Source organism: Rana temporaria, chromosome 11, assembly GCF_905171775.1.
Source record: "Rana temporaria chromosome 11, aRanTem1.1, whole genome shotgun sequence".
NCBI classification, from domain to species: Eukaryota; Metazoa; Chordata; class Amphibia; order Anura; family Ranidae; genus Rana; species Rana temporaria.
The window spans coordinates 122,916,408-122,935,057 of NC_053499.1; the positions used below are offsets into that span (position 1 = coordinate 122,916,408).

Below are 18,650 nucleotides of genomic sequence, written 5' to 3' on the forward strand. Positions count from 1 at the left end.
GATCCGTTCCAAAAAATGGATGTTGATGGAAGTGAATTTAAATGGATAATTATCCATCTACATAAATTTTTCCATTGAGATACATTGATGTCAGCTTTTCATCCATCAACAGATGGATAAAAAACGGACAAATGGTCCGCATGTGTGAAAGGGGCCTTACCTGTCACAGCATTATCCTGCTCATTGTGGCAGACTGATCTCAATTCTTCAGCTGTCCCTCAACATGTCCAGTAGGAATCTGAATGAGTAGCAGGTGCTGAGCAGCTGGGTGCCCCCTTCTGAGTCAGTGAACAACTGGTCAGATTAGGTCACTTCAGGAAATAAATGTACCATGTTTGGCATACATGGGATGATAGAATAATATAGGCAAAACCAAGAACAAACTAACAGGAAACAGTGTTTACCTTCATATTAGTTTATTTATTATGTGCCCACTTTGTATAAAAAAAACAAAAACGTATTCGGCCTTGTAAGTGCCGGTTCACACAGGGGCAACCCGACTTACAGCACGACTTTGCAAGGCGATTTGGAGGTGAATTCAGCGTGACTTTGAGCAACTTACAACGCGACTTAAGCCTCGTACACACGACCGAGGAACTCGACGGGCGAAACACATCATTTTCCTCGTCGAGTTCCTTGCTAGGCTGTCGAGGAACTCGACAAGGCAAGTTTCTCCATTCCCGTTTCTTGCTGGTTTTTGCAGAGAAACTCGGTCGTGTGTACGAGGCTTCAAAGTTGCCTCCAGGACAGGCGACTTTGGCTGTGGCCAATCACAGAATAATCAGCTCTGTGGGAGAGAGGGGTTTGCCTGGGTTTTCTTTTCCTGTAAAGTTGCTTCAGTTAAGATGGAAATCTGACTTTGGAGGCGACTTCCATTGAAATCTATGGGTACAAGCAGTGCTTTAAGTGGGCCAAAAGAGGTGCCGGTACTCTATTAGGCGCCGGTGCTCCCCCCCCCCCCCCCCCCATTATACTGAACATGAAAATACCCTTAGAAAGTACCCTGAAAAAGAGCTACTGTAGAAAGAGCTACTGAACATAAATAAAATGTGGAAAAGGGAATTGAACAAAATGGGCTCTGCACGTGCACTGTGCGAACACTCTGGAGCTCATCCTTAATCCTATGTAATGTATCCCTCTCAGGGCTTTCAGCATGTAGGGGGTTAAATTATTAATCCAGTGTAATGCATCCTTCAGGGCTTTCAGCATGTAAGGGGTTAAATTATTGCAGGATTAATCATTTAACCCCTTACTGTAAGGGATTAAATGATTAATCTTGCAATCATTTAACCCCTTACATGCTGAAAGCCCTGAAGGATGCATTACACTGGATTAATCATTTAACCCCTTACATGCTGAAAGCCCTGAGGGTATAGATCATGAAGCTCTGTTATTGATCAAATTATTGCAGGCCGCAGCAGGAGGGGGCTTTTGGCAATGGCATCAGGCAGACAGGCATGTTGTTACTGTAAGTGAGTACTGTGCTTAGGCCCTCAGGGCAGGCATGCTGCGTGTGTACTTGCTGGAGAGTGAGTGGCTGGCCTGGTCGGGCAATGCATTAACACGTGGCATGGCGGTGGCGTGAGTCTGAGTCTCCCCAACTAGGTGCTGGTGCCGACTGCCGAGTCCTACTCCCATATGTATCGTCAGGGTCACCTGTCGTGTCAAGACTGAGTTGGCCGGCTGTCCCTCCCAGATGAAGTCCACTGCACACATCCGGACCGGCGCTGTCAGGGTGGAGGAGAGATGGCAGCGGATACAGAAACGCGGGCGGGACTCCTCCAGGGGCAGCCTTTGGGCATGCGCCCGCCCACCTTCATGGATTGGCCAGCCCCACCAGCACATGACCACATACGCCCAATCACAGGGTGCCAGCTGCCGCAAAATGGTGGCCGTGCTCGGAAGTGTGACACAGTATTAACATTTTACTGATTTAAAAAAAGTGACACGGACGCCGGTATTTTGTGCCCCCCCCCCCCAATGTTGCGCCCGGTGCGATACGCCAGTGCGTTCCGGTACGGGAAACCCACGTACTGGGCGCACGGAGAGGTGCTGGTACTCTCCAGGGCCATTTTTGGAAGTGGCGGTACTGAGTACCGCCGCGTTCCGGCCCAGTTAAAGCACTGGGTACAAGTCGCCTTGAAGTAGTACAGGAAACTTTTCTGAAGTTGGAGCGACTTCAGTAGTGTACATTAAGACGGCTCTCATTCACTCTAATGGAATTTCTTATGTCAAGCGACTTGGGGTGACTTGAGGTCTGCCAAGTTGGATCCCAAGTCGCTGTAGTGTGAACCGGCACTTAAAATTGAAATTTACTGTAATAAAGCTAGAGTTATTAAAATACAGAAGTTGTGCCCCAAGTGATGTGGGTGATTTAAGACACATGTTTTGGCGATGCCCAAAATGATTCAGATATGTCATTGGTATTTAATACTCTTATTCCACAAGACCCAGTTGAATGCCTTCTGAGTTTGGTAGACAAGGGATTATTTACTCCACCAAGTCATATTGCAGTGGCAAGGCTTCTTTACATTGCCTGAAAAATAAAAGCTTGCTATTGGTTATCACCTCATACCCCCACCACCAGAGAGCTGTGTATTGAACAGGTGAACTCCATCCTAATATGCAAAAAACGAATCTACCAACATCGCAACTCCCCAAATAAATGTATGTGTAACTGGGAAACTGTCTAACTACTCCAAAGCTAGGCCCCCATCAATTGATTCTCCATTGGCTCCTCTGGGTATAATTTATTTTGTATTCAGGGGATAGCTAAATTAGAGACTTGCTGATAGATGGTGACAGCGCTAGGGATCGGATCAGATCATTTCTCTGTCTAACTGTGTTGACATGGTCCTGGATAAATGGTGTCAATTATTTATACTTTTATCATGGTTAGTAACTTGGTGTGTAATGTTTAAGGCTGGGTTCACACTATTTCAAATTTCGCCGCATCCAATTCGCATGTCAGACCTGTTTCACACATATCCAGAGCGGCTCCGCAGCAAATTGCACAGGAGTCCTGTGCGTCTTCTGGTCCGTTTCTTATACAAATTCAGCCAAAAATTTGGACTGAAATTGGACCTGAAATGGTGAACCGCTTTCACACTGAGGGCATTTTGCAGGCGTTATTGCGTTTAAAATAGCGCCTACAATCCACCCTTAAACAGCTGCTCTATTCACTCCAGTGTGAAAGTCCGAGGGCTTTCACACTGGAGTGGTGCGCTGGCAGGGCGTCAGAAAAAATACTGCCAGCAGCTTCTTTGGAGCGGATAAGCAGCGGTGAACTTACCACTGCTAATGCGCTCCTGCCCATTGTAATCAATGGGCAGCGTTGCCGTACCACCGGCAATACGCCGCCATAGCGGGCGGTTTTAACCCTTTCTCGGCCGCTAGCAGGGGTTTAAAAGCGCCCTGCTAGCAGCCGAAATGCGCCGCAAATCCGACGGAAAAATAGTGGCGTTTTACCGCTGTTTTACCACCGACGCGATGGGCGGCGCCAGTGTGAAAGGGGTCTAAGAGTTGTGAAAATGTGGAATAGGTTTTTATTTTTTTGCGCTATAAACAAAAATAGAGTGACAATTTTGAAAAAAAAAGCAATATTTTTTACTTTTTGCTATAATAAATACCCCCCAAAAATATATATAAAACATTTTTTTCCTCAGTTTAGGCCGATATGTATTTTTCTACATATTTTTGGTATAAAAAAAAAATCGCAATAAGAGTAATATTGATTGGTTTGCGCAAAAGTTATAGCGTCTACAATATAGGGGATAGATTTATGGCATTTTTTGTATTCATTTTTTTATTAGTAATGGCGGCAATCTGCGACATATCGTGACGGTGACATTATGACGGACACATCGGACACTTTTAATGCTATTTTGGGACCATTGTCATTTATACAGCAATCAGTGCTATAAAAATGCACTGATTACTGTGTAAATTACACTGGCAGGGAAGGGGTTAACCACTAGGGGGCAAGGAAGGGGTTAGGTGTATACTAGGGAGTGATTCTAACTGTAGGGGGGATGGGCTACAAGTGACACGACAGTGATCGCTGCTCCCGATGACAGGGAGCAGTAGATCAGTGTCCTGTCACAAGGCAGAACAGGGAAATGCATTGTTTACATAGGCATCTCCCCGTTCTGCCTCTCCGTGACACCTGCAGAGCTTGCGGCGCGCCTGCAATGCCGTGATTTAAAGGGGGTGTACAAGTACGTCCATTTGCGCAGCCGTGCCATTCTCCCGACGTAAATAGCCGTGCAGTGGTCGGCAAGCGGTTAACGGGGGCACAGACAGCAATAAAAACGGTCATGGGTTCCAATCCCTCTCCACTCTATCCAAAACTTAAAAAAAAAAAAACATTCGTCTTTAGTTGTACTTTAAGTCCCTGACTCGGACCAAGTATGAAAATCAGGAGTTATGATATCACTCTGAAATTTAAACGGAGAGAATAAGCATGACAGCCAAGCAATTATTATTTAAGAAGCCTCCATGTTTTCTTCTAGTAGGTTTTCTTTAAAGCATAGACAATGCTGTCATAATTAAACAGCTGCTCCAAGCTTGGCCCCAAATGTGCCCTGGTAGGTGGTGGGCACCGGCCTGTGGAAAGAAGAGGCAGCTGGTACACAGATGAAGCAGCAGAAACCTGGTAAAGGACAAAGGGAGGACTTGTAAAGAAGCTGAAACCAGGGCTGAACTGGGACAAAAATTTGGCCCAGGACTTCATCCAGACTGGCCCACTTTGACAGGTCTCTCCCATGGCGGCCGGACAACTCCCGCACCCCCCCCCGGCCACCCAAGCCGCCTCTCCCCCTTCACTAGCCGTTAAACTCTATTAGAGTAGAACGACTGGTACTGGTACTCTTATAGGCAGTACCAGTGGGGTAGGTAGAAATTATTTCACCCGGGGCAAAGAATCAGTTCGGTGCCCCCCCTTATGGGACAAGATTAGGCAGAAGTGAGAAACTCCCAAGCAATAGCTGTTGAGCCCCCCCCCCTCATGCTCTTCTGTCGTCCCCCCTGCTTCTTTGTTCCCCCCAGGTGAGCGCTGCGGGGAGGGAGAGACAGAGGAGTGGAGGGGGGCGGCGGTCCGCTGTCACTGAAGCCGGCCCACTGAGCCATCGGCCCACCAGGAAACTCCCTGTAGTCCCAATGGCCTGTTAATTTTTTTTTAATGAACTTTATTGAAATGTCACACAATGCCTTGCACTGCGCTGAAAAAAAAGCATTTTGCATTGTCGTGCGGTGGGATCAGTGTTGACAACCTAACGCAGTGTTTCTCAATTCCAGTCCTCAGGCCCCCCCAACAGGTCAGGTTTTCAGGATTTCCCTCAGATGAAAAGGCTGTGGTGATTACTAAGGCAGTGAAACTGATCAAATCACCTGTGCAAAATAATGGAAATCCTGAAAACCTGACCTGTTGGGGGGACCTGAGGACTGGAATTGAGAAACACTGACCTAACGGATTGAAATTTACTGACACGACACCCACAATTTACTGGCACAGCCAAGTTTTTATGCCAAATGCGACTAAAGGCGGTAACCCACGTTTAGCAGTGTTTCGTTTATAGGCGTTTTTTGTTTTTGGGCTTTTAAAAAAAATATATATATATTTTTAAACGCTTCTAAATGCAAACGCGGCATGTAAACGCGGCAAAACGGACGTTTTAAACGTGGGTTACTTTCTGTCAAGTTTAACCTATAGGAGCAGTTGTAAAAGCGTCCCTGTGTACATGAAGCCTTATACAGTATGGCCCAGATTCACAGAGAGCGGGCGCACATTACACCGCCGTAGCGCAAATAATATACGCTACGCCGACACAGCGCAGAGAGGCAAGCATGGAATTCACAAAGCCCATGCTCCCAACACTGCGCTGGGTTTCTAAGGCGTAAGCCGGCGTAGGTGGAAGTGGGCGTGAGCCATGCAAATGAGGCGTGACCCCATGCAAATGATGGGCCGAGCACCAGACAGATACGTATAACGAACTTCGCATGCGCCGGGATGTGGACGCATCCCCGTGCGCATGCTCACAACCACGTCGGATTAACTGCCTAAGATATGTCGGATCACTGCGTACGCCTCGAACGTAATCTACGCCCAGCCACACACGTCCAACGTAAATTACGCTGGCTTGGGTTCCCTGGTGCAGACCTTTGTATGTCTGCTGCTGGGTTACACCTCCTTTATGGGGCATAACTTTACGCCGGACGTATAACTTACACGCACTGCGTCGGGCGCACGTACGTTCGTGAATCGCAGTGTTTTCCTCATTTGCATATTTGAATGGCTAATCTATGGGAGCGACATCATGCGTCCAGCGTAAATGTGAGCCCACCCTACGCCGGCGTAGGCAACTTACGTCGGCGGGATGAAGCCTATTTTTAGGCGCATCTTAGTTTGTGGGTCCGGCGCACAGATACGACGGCGCACATTTGCACTTACGTCGGCGTATTTTGAGATACATCGGCGCAAGTGCTTTGTGAATCCGGGCCTATGTGTTCACAGTTACCTTGCGTGTACATAGCCTGCTTGCCATGAAGTAAGAGGTTTCCTAAAAATATGAATTTAAGAATATACAGTAAATAACAAAAAGGATTGTATTACATCTAAACCTTTAGACTGTGAATGTTATACATTTATTACACAGTTTGGTTATACTATGATGCTCAGTTCCACTCTTTTTTGTTTTAATACTTTGCAGGCCCCGTGACAGTGATATGCTGAGGCCTAGCAGGTACAGTTTTCTGTTATATCTCTTAAATCGTTTGTCATTGAATGATTTTATTTTTCATTGATATCTTACAGTTAAGCATGCTGTACTGTGCTACATTTTGTCAGATGCAGACCGGCTGTGAGCTCCGCAGTGCTTGGATGCCGTGGTCATGGCTGAATTTATGTCAGTGAGGATTGAACACATTAAAGTGTTGCTAAACCCACAACAGTAAAATCAGTCTGTATATACAGTAAAGCATGCTTGTTATACTCATTGTGGAACCTACGGGGTTAATCCTCTGCATTGTGTAAAACAGCTGTTTGATCCTGTCTCCTCTGATCCTCCCCTCCTTTCACTGTCCCCTGATAATTTCCTGATAACACAGAATCTATGGAGTCAGGCTGCACATGCTCAGTTTGGTGTGTATTGCTAGAGGTTTTTTTTTTTTTTTCTTGGGAGAGTGCATGTGATCAGCACAGGGCCAATCAGCACTATCCAAAGGGTCATGGGTCCTGCAGTCTCATAGGACAGGCAGAAAACTCCTCCTACAAGCTTTAACTAGTGCTTTGCTGGACACTAGGGTTGTCCCGATATCGATACTAGTATTAGTATCGGGAATGATGCCGAGCATTTGTGAGAGTACTTGTACTTGCACAAATGCTCCCGAAGTCTAATCCGATACTTGGGAATGCAGCGGAAGTAAGCAGGTGGAATCCGGAAGTCAACAGGCAGAGAGGGCGGAGCAGAGAGCGAGTCAACAGGCTGGCAGCAAATAGGTTACCAGAGCCATCACATTCATTAAAGGAAGTGATGCTCCGTGTCTCCGTCAGAGGTTAAACATCACAACGCCCATCTTGGTACACCTTGCACTCAGCCGCAGTAAGCCAGCAGCGGTCATCGAGCCCAAATAGTTTGCACTGGGTGTAACAAGATGTCTGCTGCTGCTTACTGCGGCCGAGTGCAAGGTATACCAAGATGGGCACCACAGCATATAGTATATCCTATATAATAAATGACACGAATGATAAGAGGAAAGGAAGGATTATATAGCCATATAGCATTGCAAAATCCTTCCTTTCCTCTCATCATTTGTGTCCTTTATTATGCCAGGCCAGCAATTGCCAATCAGTGCTGCATTTCAGTGCCCATCAGTACCTGCCCATCAGTGCCACCTACCAGTGCCCGTAAGTGCGCCTATCAGTGGCAGCCATCAGTCAGTGCCGCTTATCAGTGGCAGCCATCAGTCAGTGCCGCCTATCAGTGGCAGCCGTCAGTCAGTGCCGCCTATCAGTGGCAGCCATCAGTGCCACCTATCAATGGCAGCTGTCAGCCAGTGCCACCTATCAGTGCTCATCAGTGCTGCATAATCAGTGCCATCTATCAGTGCTACTGTCATATAAGTATCGGTAATAGGTATAGTCGAGTACTTCAAAAATGTATGCTCTAACTTCTGATGAGAAAGGGTATTTAGCAGTTTGTATTTACTAAAATAATTGCATTTCCATGTTCTGTGTACTGTGGGAGACCAGATATAGTGTATGCAGGGTCCTGGGTTTAGTAACAAGGTAAGCCAGATACTGTTTTTGCACAATATACCAGCACCATATCCAGTTGTACATATATATCACCCATGTGCCTTGGCTATACCAGGAAATTCATGGCTGTTTTTCCCATGAGGTGAGGTAAGGCAATGGTGAGCTCTGAGAGATTTAACCATTCATCTACTGTCTGTCTCATCTCATTAGGCTACAGAAGATATTTAGTAGCTCAAAGATATTACTAAAATCGATATCATTAGCAAATAAACACTAGAGAAATGAATCCCTATGGAGTGAATTATGCAAATGGCATGTAATGATCTTATAGCAATTAATCATACATGCTTGGATCATTGTACAGACATACAAGATTGATCACTACTACATGCTACTTGTATAGTTTTCTCAATAGGGAGCCACATTTCGAGCATGCGCGGGTTTCCATGGCGACAGGTAAGTATACACACTCTCGAGTTTCTCGTCGGGAAACAGGCCGACAAGAATTTCGACGAGAAAAAAGAGAGCAGGTTCTCTTTTTTTCTCGTACACACGAGTACACACGAGTGGGAATCTCGGCAAGAAGCAGTTTTCTTGCTGGTTTTAGCCGAGAAACCCGGTCGTGTGTACGAGGCCAAAGGAAGCAATACAAAGAGGACAGGATACTTTATTATACCAGTACCGGATACGCCGTCGTAACTCTGAGTTGCGGGGTCGTATCTATGATAGAATCAGTTACGCATAGATTTCCCTAAGATCCGACCGGCGTAAGTCTCTTACACCGTCGTATCTTAGGCTGCATATTTACGCTGGCCGCTAGGTGGCGCTTCCGTCGATTTACGCAAGGAATATGCAAATAAGGTAGATACGCCGATTCAGAAATGTACGTCCGCCCGTCGCATTTTTTTACGTCGTTTACGTTAGGCTTTTTCTGGCGTTAAGTTACCCCTGCTATATGAGGGGTATCCTATGTTAAGTATGGACGTCGGGCCAGCGTCGTATTTTCCGTTGATTACGTAGTTTGCGTAAGTCGTTCGCGAATAGGGCTGGGCGTCGAAAGCATTGGCTTTTTGCGGGTTAATTTGGAGCATGCGCACTGGGATACGTTCACGGACGGCACATGCGCCGTTCGTAAAAAACGTCAAATACGTGGGGTCACATGTGATTTAAATAAAACACGCCCACATCATCCACATTTGAATTAGGCGGGCTTACGCCGGACCACATACGCTACGCCGCCCTAACTTAGGGCGCAAGTTCTTTCTGAATACGGAACTTGCGCCCTAATTTACGGCGGCGTAACCTATCTGAGATACGTTATGCCCGCCGATAGATACACAATTGTATCTGAAGCCGGGCCTAAATCTTTTTACGGCTCCCATGGTTCACACTGCTTGTGATCTTAAATTTAACTGAAATTGGGTTCTATAAACCTTTAACTCTTTTTGGTATTAAAATGTCAGGCCTTTAAAAGTTGTCCATTTCTTAAAAGAGAAGTGTGGGAAGCTCTCCCGGGTCCCCTCCTCATTGGCCAGTGAGGAGGGAGCGGGAGGCAGGGCCAAGCCGCTCTGTGTATCTCTGTGGCACACAGAGGTTGCTCAGGAGCGAGCATGCACTAAAGGCCCCAGAGCAAGCAGTATGCTATGGGGGTACTCAGCGGGGGGGGTGGGATAAGCCAAGAGCATTGGTAGGGGACCCGAGAAGAGGAGGATCGGGGCTGCTCTGTGTAAAATCACTGCACTGAGCAGGCAAGTATAACATGTTTGTTCATTTTTAAACTCAATCTGAACCTTTACAAATGCTTTAACTTCTAAAAGAAATCACTTGCCATGGATTTTCACTTTAATTTGCTTTGTCTATTTTTATTTATTATCGCTCTCATAAAATGTTCTTTTTACTTCTCACAGACTCTCTACAACCTTAGGTTTAAAGAAACCAAAGAAACGGAGACGAAAAGGAAAGAAAGGCATGCACAACCCTAAAAATGCCAGGTTTGTAGATAAATGAGATTTGGAGACATTTTGCAGAACAGTAGCATTTGAAAAAACATGATGAGATGTTAAAGATTTACGAATTAAAGTGAAAGTTCTGGAAAAAGGGCAAAGGGTGCAGTGTCCCTAAAATGTACACTTTTGATATTTGGTTTGATTTAGACCCCTTTCACACTGAGGGCGTTTTGCAGGCACTATAGCCTTAAAAATAATGCCTGCAATCTGCCCTTAAACAGCTACTCTATGGTCGTGTGTATGCATTCTATGGATGAAGGTAAAAAACCTTCAGTATGCAGCTCCAAATTAAGCCTCCCCCCCCCCCAATACTTCCCCAAGCCTGATCGCATTTGCGTTAATGTGCACGAGAGAAGCTGCTCTCCTGGGTTTCTGCCATTGGCTCCTGCTGCTGTCAATTACAGCCAGTGAGGAGGGAGCAGGGGGCGGGGCTGAGCCCCATTCTGTGTGACTTATGGACAGGGCTCAGGAGCGAGATTGCCCCATAGCAATCGGCCTCCTATGGGGCAATCAGAGAACTGGAGGAACCAGGAGCGCAGACGGGGGACCCGAGAAGAGGAGGATCGGGGCTGCTCTGTACAAAACCATTAGACAGAACAGGTAAGTATAACGTTTGTTATGTTATTTTATTTTTTATGTAACTTCAATGTAGCGGAAGTCAATTGTTTTTCTTCTCAAACTATTCCTTTTTCTTGTAGGTCTGTCTGTCCACCTTGTGACCAGCGGAGGACATTAAATCCTGAAAATTGCGAATGTGTGTGCCAGAAAAACGAGAAAAAGTGCAACCAACGAGGACTGATATTTAACCAAGAGCGATGCAGGTGCCACACTCAAACTGAGTTTAAAGTTTGCCCCTTCCTGTGCGGGTTGATAGGGAAACTATGACAAGAATGCTTTAAGGCATCTTGTGATAGACGTAACTCAGACTGTTATTCCTATGGCACAATTGGCATTGGGCAGAAACAACATTTACAGTATTAGACTTGTTGGGTTCATTTTGTTTAACAAGTCGGCTCCATCAAACCACCAGCTTGGATTTTTTGTTATTTTGCTAATGGATGGGTTAGAACAAGAGTTCTTAATAGTGATAATCTATGCATAACATACTTGCCATCACAGATAAATCAAGAAACTATAAACCATGGCTCCAATCTGTCAAATTAACATTTTACATTTTCTTTACCCCAGTGTGGCATGCCATCAGTCCTGGCTTGGCAAAGCACATTTTCCCTTTACAGCATGTTAAAAAAACTATTGCATATAGTATAAAAGATGGAGAATTTGGCCCGGATTCACGTAGCACTTACGCCAACGTATCTCGAGATACGCCGCGTAATGTCAATGTGCGCCGTCGTATCTATGCGCCATGCCCATAGAACTAGATACGCCTGAAAATAGGCTTCCTCCGACCGACGTAAATTTCCTACGCCGGCATGTCTTGGGCGCATATTTACGCTGGCCGCCTCATTGCAAATATGCAAATGAGGGAGATATTAATGATTCACGAACGTAGTTGCGCCCGGCGCTTCATATACGCGGTTTGCGTAAGGCTTACGTCCGGCGTAAAGTTAAGCCTCATAAAGCAGGTGTAAGTCATGTTAAGGTATGGACCAGGGAACAGCCGTCGTATTTTACGTCGTTTACGTAGTAGTACGTGAATAGGGCTGGGCGTAGGTTACGTTCATGTTGTAGGCAGTGATTCGACGTATCTTAAGGAGTATTTCCGACGTGATTCTGAGCTTGCGCACTGGGATGCTTCCACGGGAGGGCGCAAGCGCCGTTCGTTCGGCCCATCATTTGCATGGGGTTACGCATCATTTAAATGGATCACGCCCACTTCCACCTACTTTGAATTAGGCCGGCTTACGCCGAAGAATTTACGTTACGCTGGCGCAACGTTGGGAGCAAGTGCTTTGTGAATACTGTGCTCGCCGCTCTGCACTACGTCGGCGTAGCGTATATTCGATACGCTACGCCGGCATAACTATGCGCCGAGGTACGAGAATCCGGGCCTTTGATTTTTTTTTACAACTGGGGCAGCCAGAATCTGGAGCAGCTGTGCATGACTAATGACTTGTACACACGATCGGAATTTCCGATGGAAAAAGTCTGACGGACTTTTGCCATCGGACATTCCGATCGTGTAGTAGCCCCAGCTGAGTTTTTTCATCGGAAATTCCGATGAATTCCATCGGAGTTTAGATATAGAACATATTCTATTTTTCTCCGATGGAATTTGGCCAGGCAAAAGCCCGATCATGTGTATGCGGCATAACAATAATATATCTTTAATTTTCAAAGCTTAAAGGGGTTGTAAAGGTAAAACAAATCCCTAAATAGCTTCCTTTACCTTAGTGCAGTCCTCCTTCACTTACCTCATCCTTCCATTTTGCTTTTAAACGTCCTTATTTCTTCTGAGAAATCCTCACTTCCTGTTCTTCTGTCTGTAACTCCACACAGTAATGCAAGGCTTTATTCCTGGTGTGGAGAAAGCCTCTTGAGGGGGAAGGCAAGGAGGGTCAGGACACTCTCTACTTTGCAGATAGAGAAAGGAGCTGTGTGTTAGTGGGCGTCCTGACACTTCTGCTCGCCCCCTCCCCCCTCAAGAGGCTTTCTCCACACCAGGAAGAAAGCCTTGCATTACAGTGTGGAGTTACCGACAGAAGAACAGGAAGTGAGGATTTCTCATAAGAAATAAGGACATTTAAAAGCAAAATGGAAGGATGAGGTAAGTGAAGGAGGACTGCACTAAGGTAAAGGAAGCTATTTAGGGAAACATTTTTTTACCTTTTCGACCCCTTTAACTGAACAAGCTGAAGATAGAAGCCATTTGGTTGCCATGGACAGCTACTCCAGACTTTGTCTTCTCCAGTTTTTTATAAATTTCCCCCAAAGAGTGCTAAACCGATAGTAAAAATCCAATTATATTTATTGAGCAGAATGTCCAAAAGCAACCTGTTTCAGGGGTTGGTTCACCTCAGATAAAAATGCCAGAAAAAGGGAAAATGCCTAAACCATGAAGTATTGAAGAATTATTTTAGAAGGTACTGAAACGCACTGATAACACAACTAAAAGTCAATAAATCCAGAAAGTATACGTATGCAGCATTAGTGGCAGCTCCCTTGAGAGCCAGGCAGTTTCTGGAAGAACAATGGGAGAAAAACAAGGTGCGCCAAAAACTAAGTACAGCAGAAGATGCAATGAATCGTATATTTATTTAAAATCAGCCAAGTGGCTACTCACACTAATATAAAGATCAATAGGCATATAACAGGTTAATACTGTGGTCACTCAGTGGGTCCCCGGTGGATGGTGGTGTGGAGAGGAACAACCGGCCGGACATCCGTCTTGTCGTCTCTGAGTCAGCATGGAACACACTCAGAGTCGCATCGGAAGTGACGTCACAACATAGAGATAACGTTTCAAAGCATCCGCTTCTTCGTCAGATCTAAATGGCTATTCTTCTGCTGCACTTAGTTTTTGGGGAATTTTTTTTTCAATGATCACATGACTAGCTGGTTTTGCAGCTTCACTTTGGACATTTTCATTAGTAAAAATACTTGGACTTTTATGATCGGTTTGATACTCTCTTTCTTTGATACCATATGAAATTGTCAGAAATGTCATTCAATGTAGGTTCTTGATCTGAGAGCCATCTATCCAGAGCAACCTTTCTCAAACAGGGTTCCCCTGAAGGTTGCCAGGGATTCCTTGAGCAAGAGGGAATTTCTGCTACTCAGATAAGTTACCACTGAAACCAATGATCTTTTTAGCTATCTGTAAAGCCCCGTACACACGATTAGTCCATCCTATGAGAACGGTCTGAAGGACTGTTGTCATAGGTTAACCGATGAAGCTGACTGATGGTCCGTCGTGCCTACACACCATCGGTTAAAAAAACGATCGTGTCAGAACGCGGTGACCAAATACACAACGACGTGCTGAAAAAAACGAAGTTCAATGCTTCCAAGCATGCGTCGACTTGATTCTGAGCATGCGTGGATTTTTAACCGATGGTTGTGCCTACTAACGATCGTTTTTTCCCATCGGTTAGGAATCCATAGGTTAAATTTAAAGCATGTTGGCTTTTTTTTAACCTATGGTTAAATAACCGATAGGGGCCTACACACGATTGGTTTGGACCGATGAAAGCGGTCCATCAGACCGTTGTCCTCTGGTTAACCTATCATGGGTACGAGGCCTAGGGGAATGATTATTCCCACTGACCCCAAATGTAGGGTAGTTTCTCCTTGATCATCAAACTAATGTACAGTGAGCTGTAGATGCAGTCATTTTTTATCAGGGGTTCCCTAAGACAAGAATCATATTTAAGGGTTCCCCAATTATAAAGAGGTTGAGAAAGGCTCCTCTAGAGTTACTACACTGCAATACAGGTATGTGTCCTGTATGGAGCAATCAATAGGAGACTGAACATTGTGGGATCTAGTGCTCCTAAACAGCATCAGTTATTAAATCAAAATATTGGTAAGTTTGAGGATTGGTTCGTGGAGAAAGATGCCAGCGAAAAGATACTGGATTTAAGGGAACGTCAACGAAATGGCAAAGTAGCGGTGGCCAACATTAAGGGGGCTCTGGGGGGTTCTGGCCCAGATTTAAAAGTGTCTTTCACATTGTTTATGGCACCAAAAGCATCTTTGGGTGTTTAACAGTCAGGCAGCACTTTCAAGTTCACATGTTTATAATATATTGTCGTTTTTATTGCTGTCTGTGATCCCATTTGGGAGGTTTCAACTCACTTTGATGGTTGCCAGATAGAACAAGAAGTGAGGGGTGCTCCCCACTTCCAATATGTTCAATAGATGTCAGAATATGAAGGATAGTCCCATTAATGAGAACACAGACAATGGGGAAAAAAGTTCAACAAAGAAGGTTTTGAACCTCTGTTAAGATTTTATGATGTCTGTGTTCCAATTAAGGAGATTTCCGCTCACCGTCTGCCTAGGTGACTGGTGTCATATGGAACAGAGAGACAATAGTAATCCTCTCTATGTGAACAAAGAAGGCGTTTAATGGGTTCACATGACACCGATTTGTAGATATGTGCACACAGAAATATTTTGTTTCGTAATTTCGAAATTCGTTTTTATTTATTTCGTTTTTCGTTAAAAAAATGCATTCGTCCAAAAATCAAAATTAAGGTTGAATCTGTCATTGAAGGCTTATGGTGTCTTTCGAATGTTCTAAGAAAAAAAAAAAAAGAAGATTCAAAAGAATCTTTAAAAAAAAAAATTTGACTCTTCATGTCTCTCTATGTCGAATCTTCATGTCTCTCTATGTCGAATCTTCATGTCTCTCTATGTCGAATCTTCATGTCTCTCTATGTCGAATCTTCATGTCTCTCTATGTCGAATCTTCATGTCTCTCTATGTCGAATCTTCATGTCTCTATGTCAAATCTTCATGTTTCTCTATGTCGAATGTTCATGTCTCTCTATGTCAAATCTTCATGTCTCTCTATGTCAAATCGTCATGTCTCTCTATGTCGAATCTTCATGTCTCTCTATGTCGAATCTTCATGTCTCTCTATGTCGAATCTTCATGTCTCTCTATGTCGAATCTTCATGTCTCTCTATGTCGAATCTTCATGTGTCTATGTCAAATCTTCATGTTTCTCTATGTCGAATCTTCATGTCTCTCTATGTCGAATCTTCATGTCTCTCTATGTCGAATCTTCATGTCTCTCTATGTCGAATTCTAATGTCTCTGTCGAATCTTCATGTCTCTCTATGTCAAATCTTCATGTCTCTCTATGTCAAATCTTCATGTTTCTCTATGTCGAATGTTCATGTCTCTCTATGTCAAATCTTCATGTCTCTCTATGTCAAATCTTCATGTCTCTCTATGTCAAATCTTCATGTCTCTCTATGTCGAATCTTCATGTGTCTCTATGTCGAATCTTCATGTCTCTCTATGTCGAATGTTCATGTCTCTGTCGAATCTTCATGTCTCTCTATGTCAAATCTTCATGTCTCTCTATGTCGAATGTTCATGTCTCTCTATGTCAAATCTTCATGTCTCTCTATGTCAAATCTTCATGTCTCTCTATGTCAAATCTTCATGTCTCTCTATGTCGAATCTTCATGTGTCTATGTCAAATCTTCATGTCTCTCTATGTCGAATCTTCATGTCTCTCTATGTCGAATCTTCATGTCTCTCTATGTCGAATCTTCATGTGTCTATGTCAAATCTTCATGTTTCTCTATGTCGAATCTTCATGTCTCTCTATGTCGAATCTTCATGTCTCTCTATGTCGAATCTTCATGTCTCTCTATGTCGAATTCTAATGTCTCTGTCGAATCTTCATGTCTCTCTATGTCAAATCTTCATGTCTCTCTATGTCAAATCTTCATGTTTCTCTATGTCGAATGTTCATGTCTCTCTATGTCAAATCTTCATGTCTCTCTATGTCAAATCTTCATGTCTCTCTATGTCAAATCTTCATGTCTCTCTATGTCGAATCTTCATGTGTCTCTATGTCGAATCTTCATGTCTCTCTATGTCGAATGTTCATGTCTCTGTCGAATCTTCATGTCTCTCTATGTCAAATCTTCATGTCTCTCTATGTCGAATGTTCATGTCTCTCTATGTCAAATCTTCATGTCTCTCTATGTCAAATCTTCATGTCTCTCTATGTCAAATCTTCATGTCTCTCTATGTCAAATCTTCATGTCTCTCTATGTCGAATCTTCATGTCTCTCTATGTCGAATCTTCATGTCTCTCTATGTCGAATCTTCATGTCTCTCTATGTCGAATCGTCATGTCTCTCTATGTCGAATCTTCATGTCTCTCTATGTCAAATCTTCATGTCTCTCTATGTCAAATCTTCATGTCTCTCTATGTCGAATCTTCATGTCTCTCTATGTCGAATCTTCATGTCTCTCTATGTCGAATCGTCATGTCTCTCTATGTCGAATCGTCATGTCTCTCTATGTCGAATCGTCATGTCTCTCTATGTCGAATCGTCATGTCTCTCTATGTCGAATCTTCATGTCTCTCTATGTCGAATCTTCATGTCTCTCTATGTCGAATCTTCATGTCTCTCTATGTCGAATCTTCATGTCTCTCTATGTCGAATCGTCATGTCTCTCTATGTCGAATCTTCATGTCTCTCTATGTCAAATCTTCATGTCTCTCTATGTCAAATCTTCATGTCTCTCTATGTCGAATCTTCATGTCTCTCTATGTCGAATCTTCATGTCTCTATGTCGAATCTTCATGTCTCTCTATGTCGAATCTTCATGTCTCTCTATGTCGAATCGTCATGTCTCTCTATGTCAAATCGTCATGTCTCTCTATGTCGAATCTTCATGTCTCTCTATGTCGAATCTTCATGTCTCTCTATGTCGAATCTTCATGTCTCTCTATGTCGAATCTTCATGTCTCTCTATGTCAAATCTTCATGTCTCTCTATGTCAAATCTTCATGTCTCTCTATGTCAAATCTTCATGTTTCTCTATGTCGAATGTTCATGTCTCTCTATGTCAAATCTGCATGTCTCTCTATGTCGAATCTTTTCTCTTTATGTAGAAAAATATTGGACTAATAGAGTTAAGGTTAGAAACATTTGACTGCAACGAAAACGAAAGTAAAGCATTTGTTTATGTCGGATCTTTCAGTTTTCATTCTCTGTGCTTTCGTTATCGTTTGTTAAAACGATAACGAAAATACCTGAAATTCGGACGAAAATACATTCGGACGAAAACGAATGCACATGTCTACTGATTTGTAGAAGCCATGATACTACCACTATTCAATGCCACTGCAGAAAATAAAATGTCTCCTATGTTTTCTCCAAACAGGTGTGAAAAACCAAGAAGCTGACAGTCGCCTAGTAAACAAAAAGACTACACTTTAAATGGTTTCATATGACTTTGCACTTTACCACATCAGTCCTCAACCCCTCACTGCTAAAATGTGGATCACAGCTGAGAAACATCCACTGGTGAATGCCACGACTAACGTTACACAGAGCTTAAATACAGAGAATTTGCAGTCGGGTTGGTGGCCTGGCCTACTTGGTTGACCAATATAAGGCAGATTTGCTGAAGAGTGAACTCAGGATTTTATGCAAAAGGACAAAGACTTTTTTTATATACATTTTATTTTATGTTTTACTATAGACTTACTTAAGTCCTTGTACACTGGGGATTCTGCTTATATAATAGCAAAGTGTATACCAAGCTTTTGCTTTGTGAAAGCCTTTAAAGCACAATTTACCTCTACTACTGAGATGTGAAACACCTATCTTTAACCACTTGCCAACCGCCGCACGCCGATTTACGTCAACAGAATGGCACGGGCAGGCAGATTGGCGTACAGGTACGTCCATTTGAATCTGCCGCCCAGCAGGTGCGTGCCCGCCGCATGC

General features: G+C 44.0%; 1 protein-coding gene across 6 annotated transcripts in view; it reads left to right on the forward strand.

Annotated features, from left to right (window-relative positions):
- VEGFB (vascular endothelial growth factor B) overlaps positions 1-18,149 on the forward strand; it is a 60,357-nt gene extending 42,208 nt beyond the window's left edge. For all 6 annotated transcript variants that reach the window (XM_040329036.1, XM_040329037.1, XM_040329031.1 and 3 more), the window contains exons 6-9: positions 6,708-6,740; positions 10,162-10,245; positions 10,959-11,081; positions 18,082-18,149. In XM_040329036.1, coding sequence (XP_040184970.1) covers positions 6,708-6,740; positions 10,162-10,245; positions 10,959-11,081; positions 18,082-18,103 — 262 coding nt within the window. In that variant the 3' untranslated portion in view covers positions 18,104-18,149. The remainder of the gene's footprint in view (positions 1-6,707; positions 6,741-10,161; positions 10,246-10,958; positions 11,082-18,081) is intronic.
- Positions 18,150-18,650: the final 501 nt, after the last annotated feature.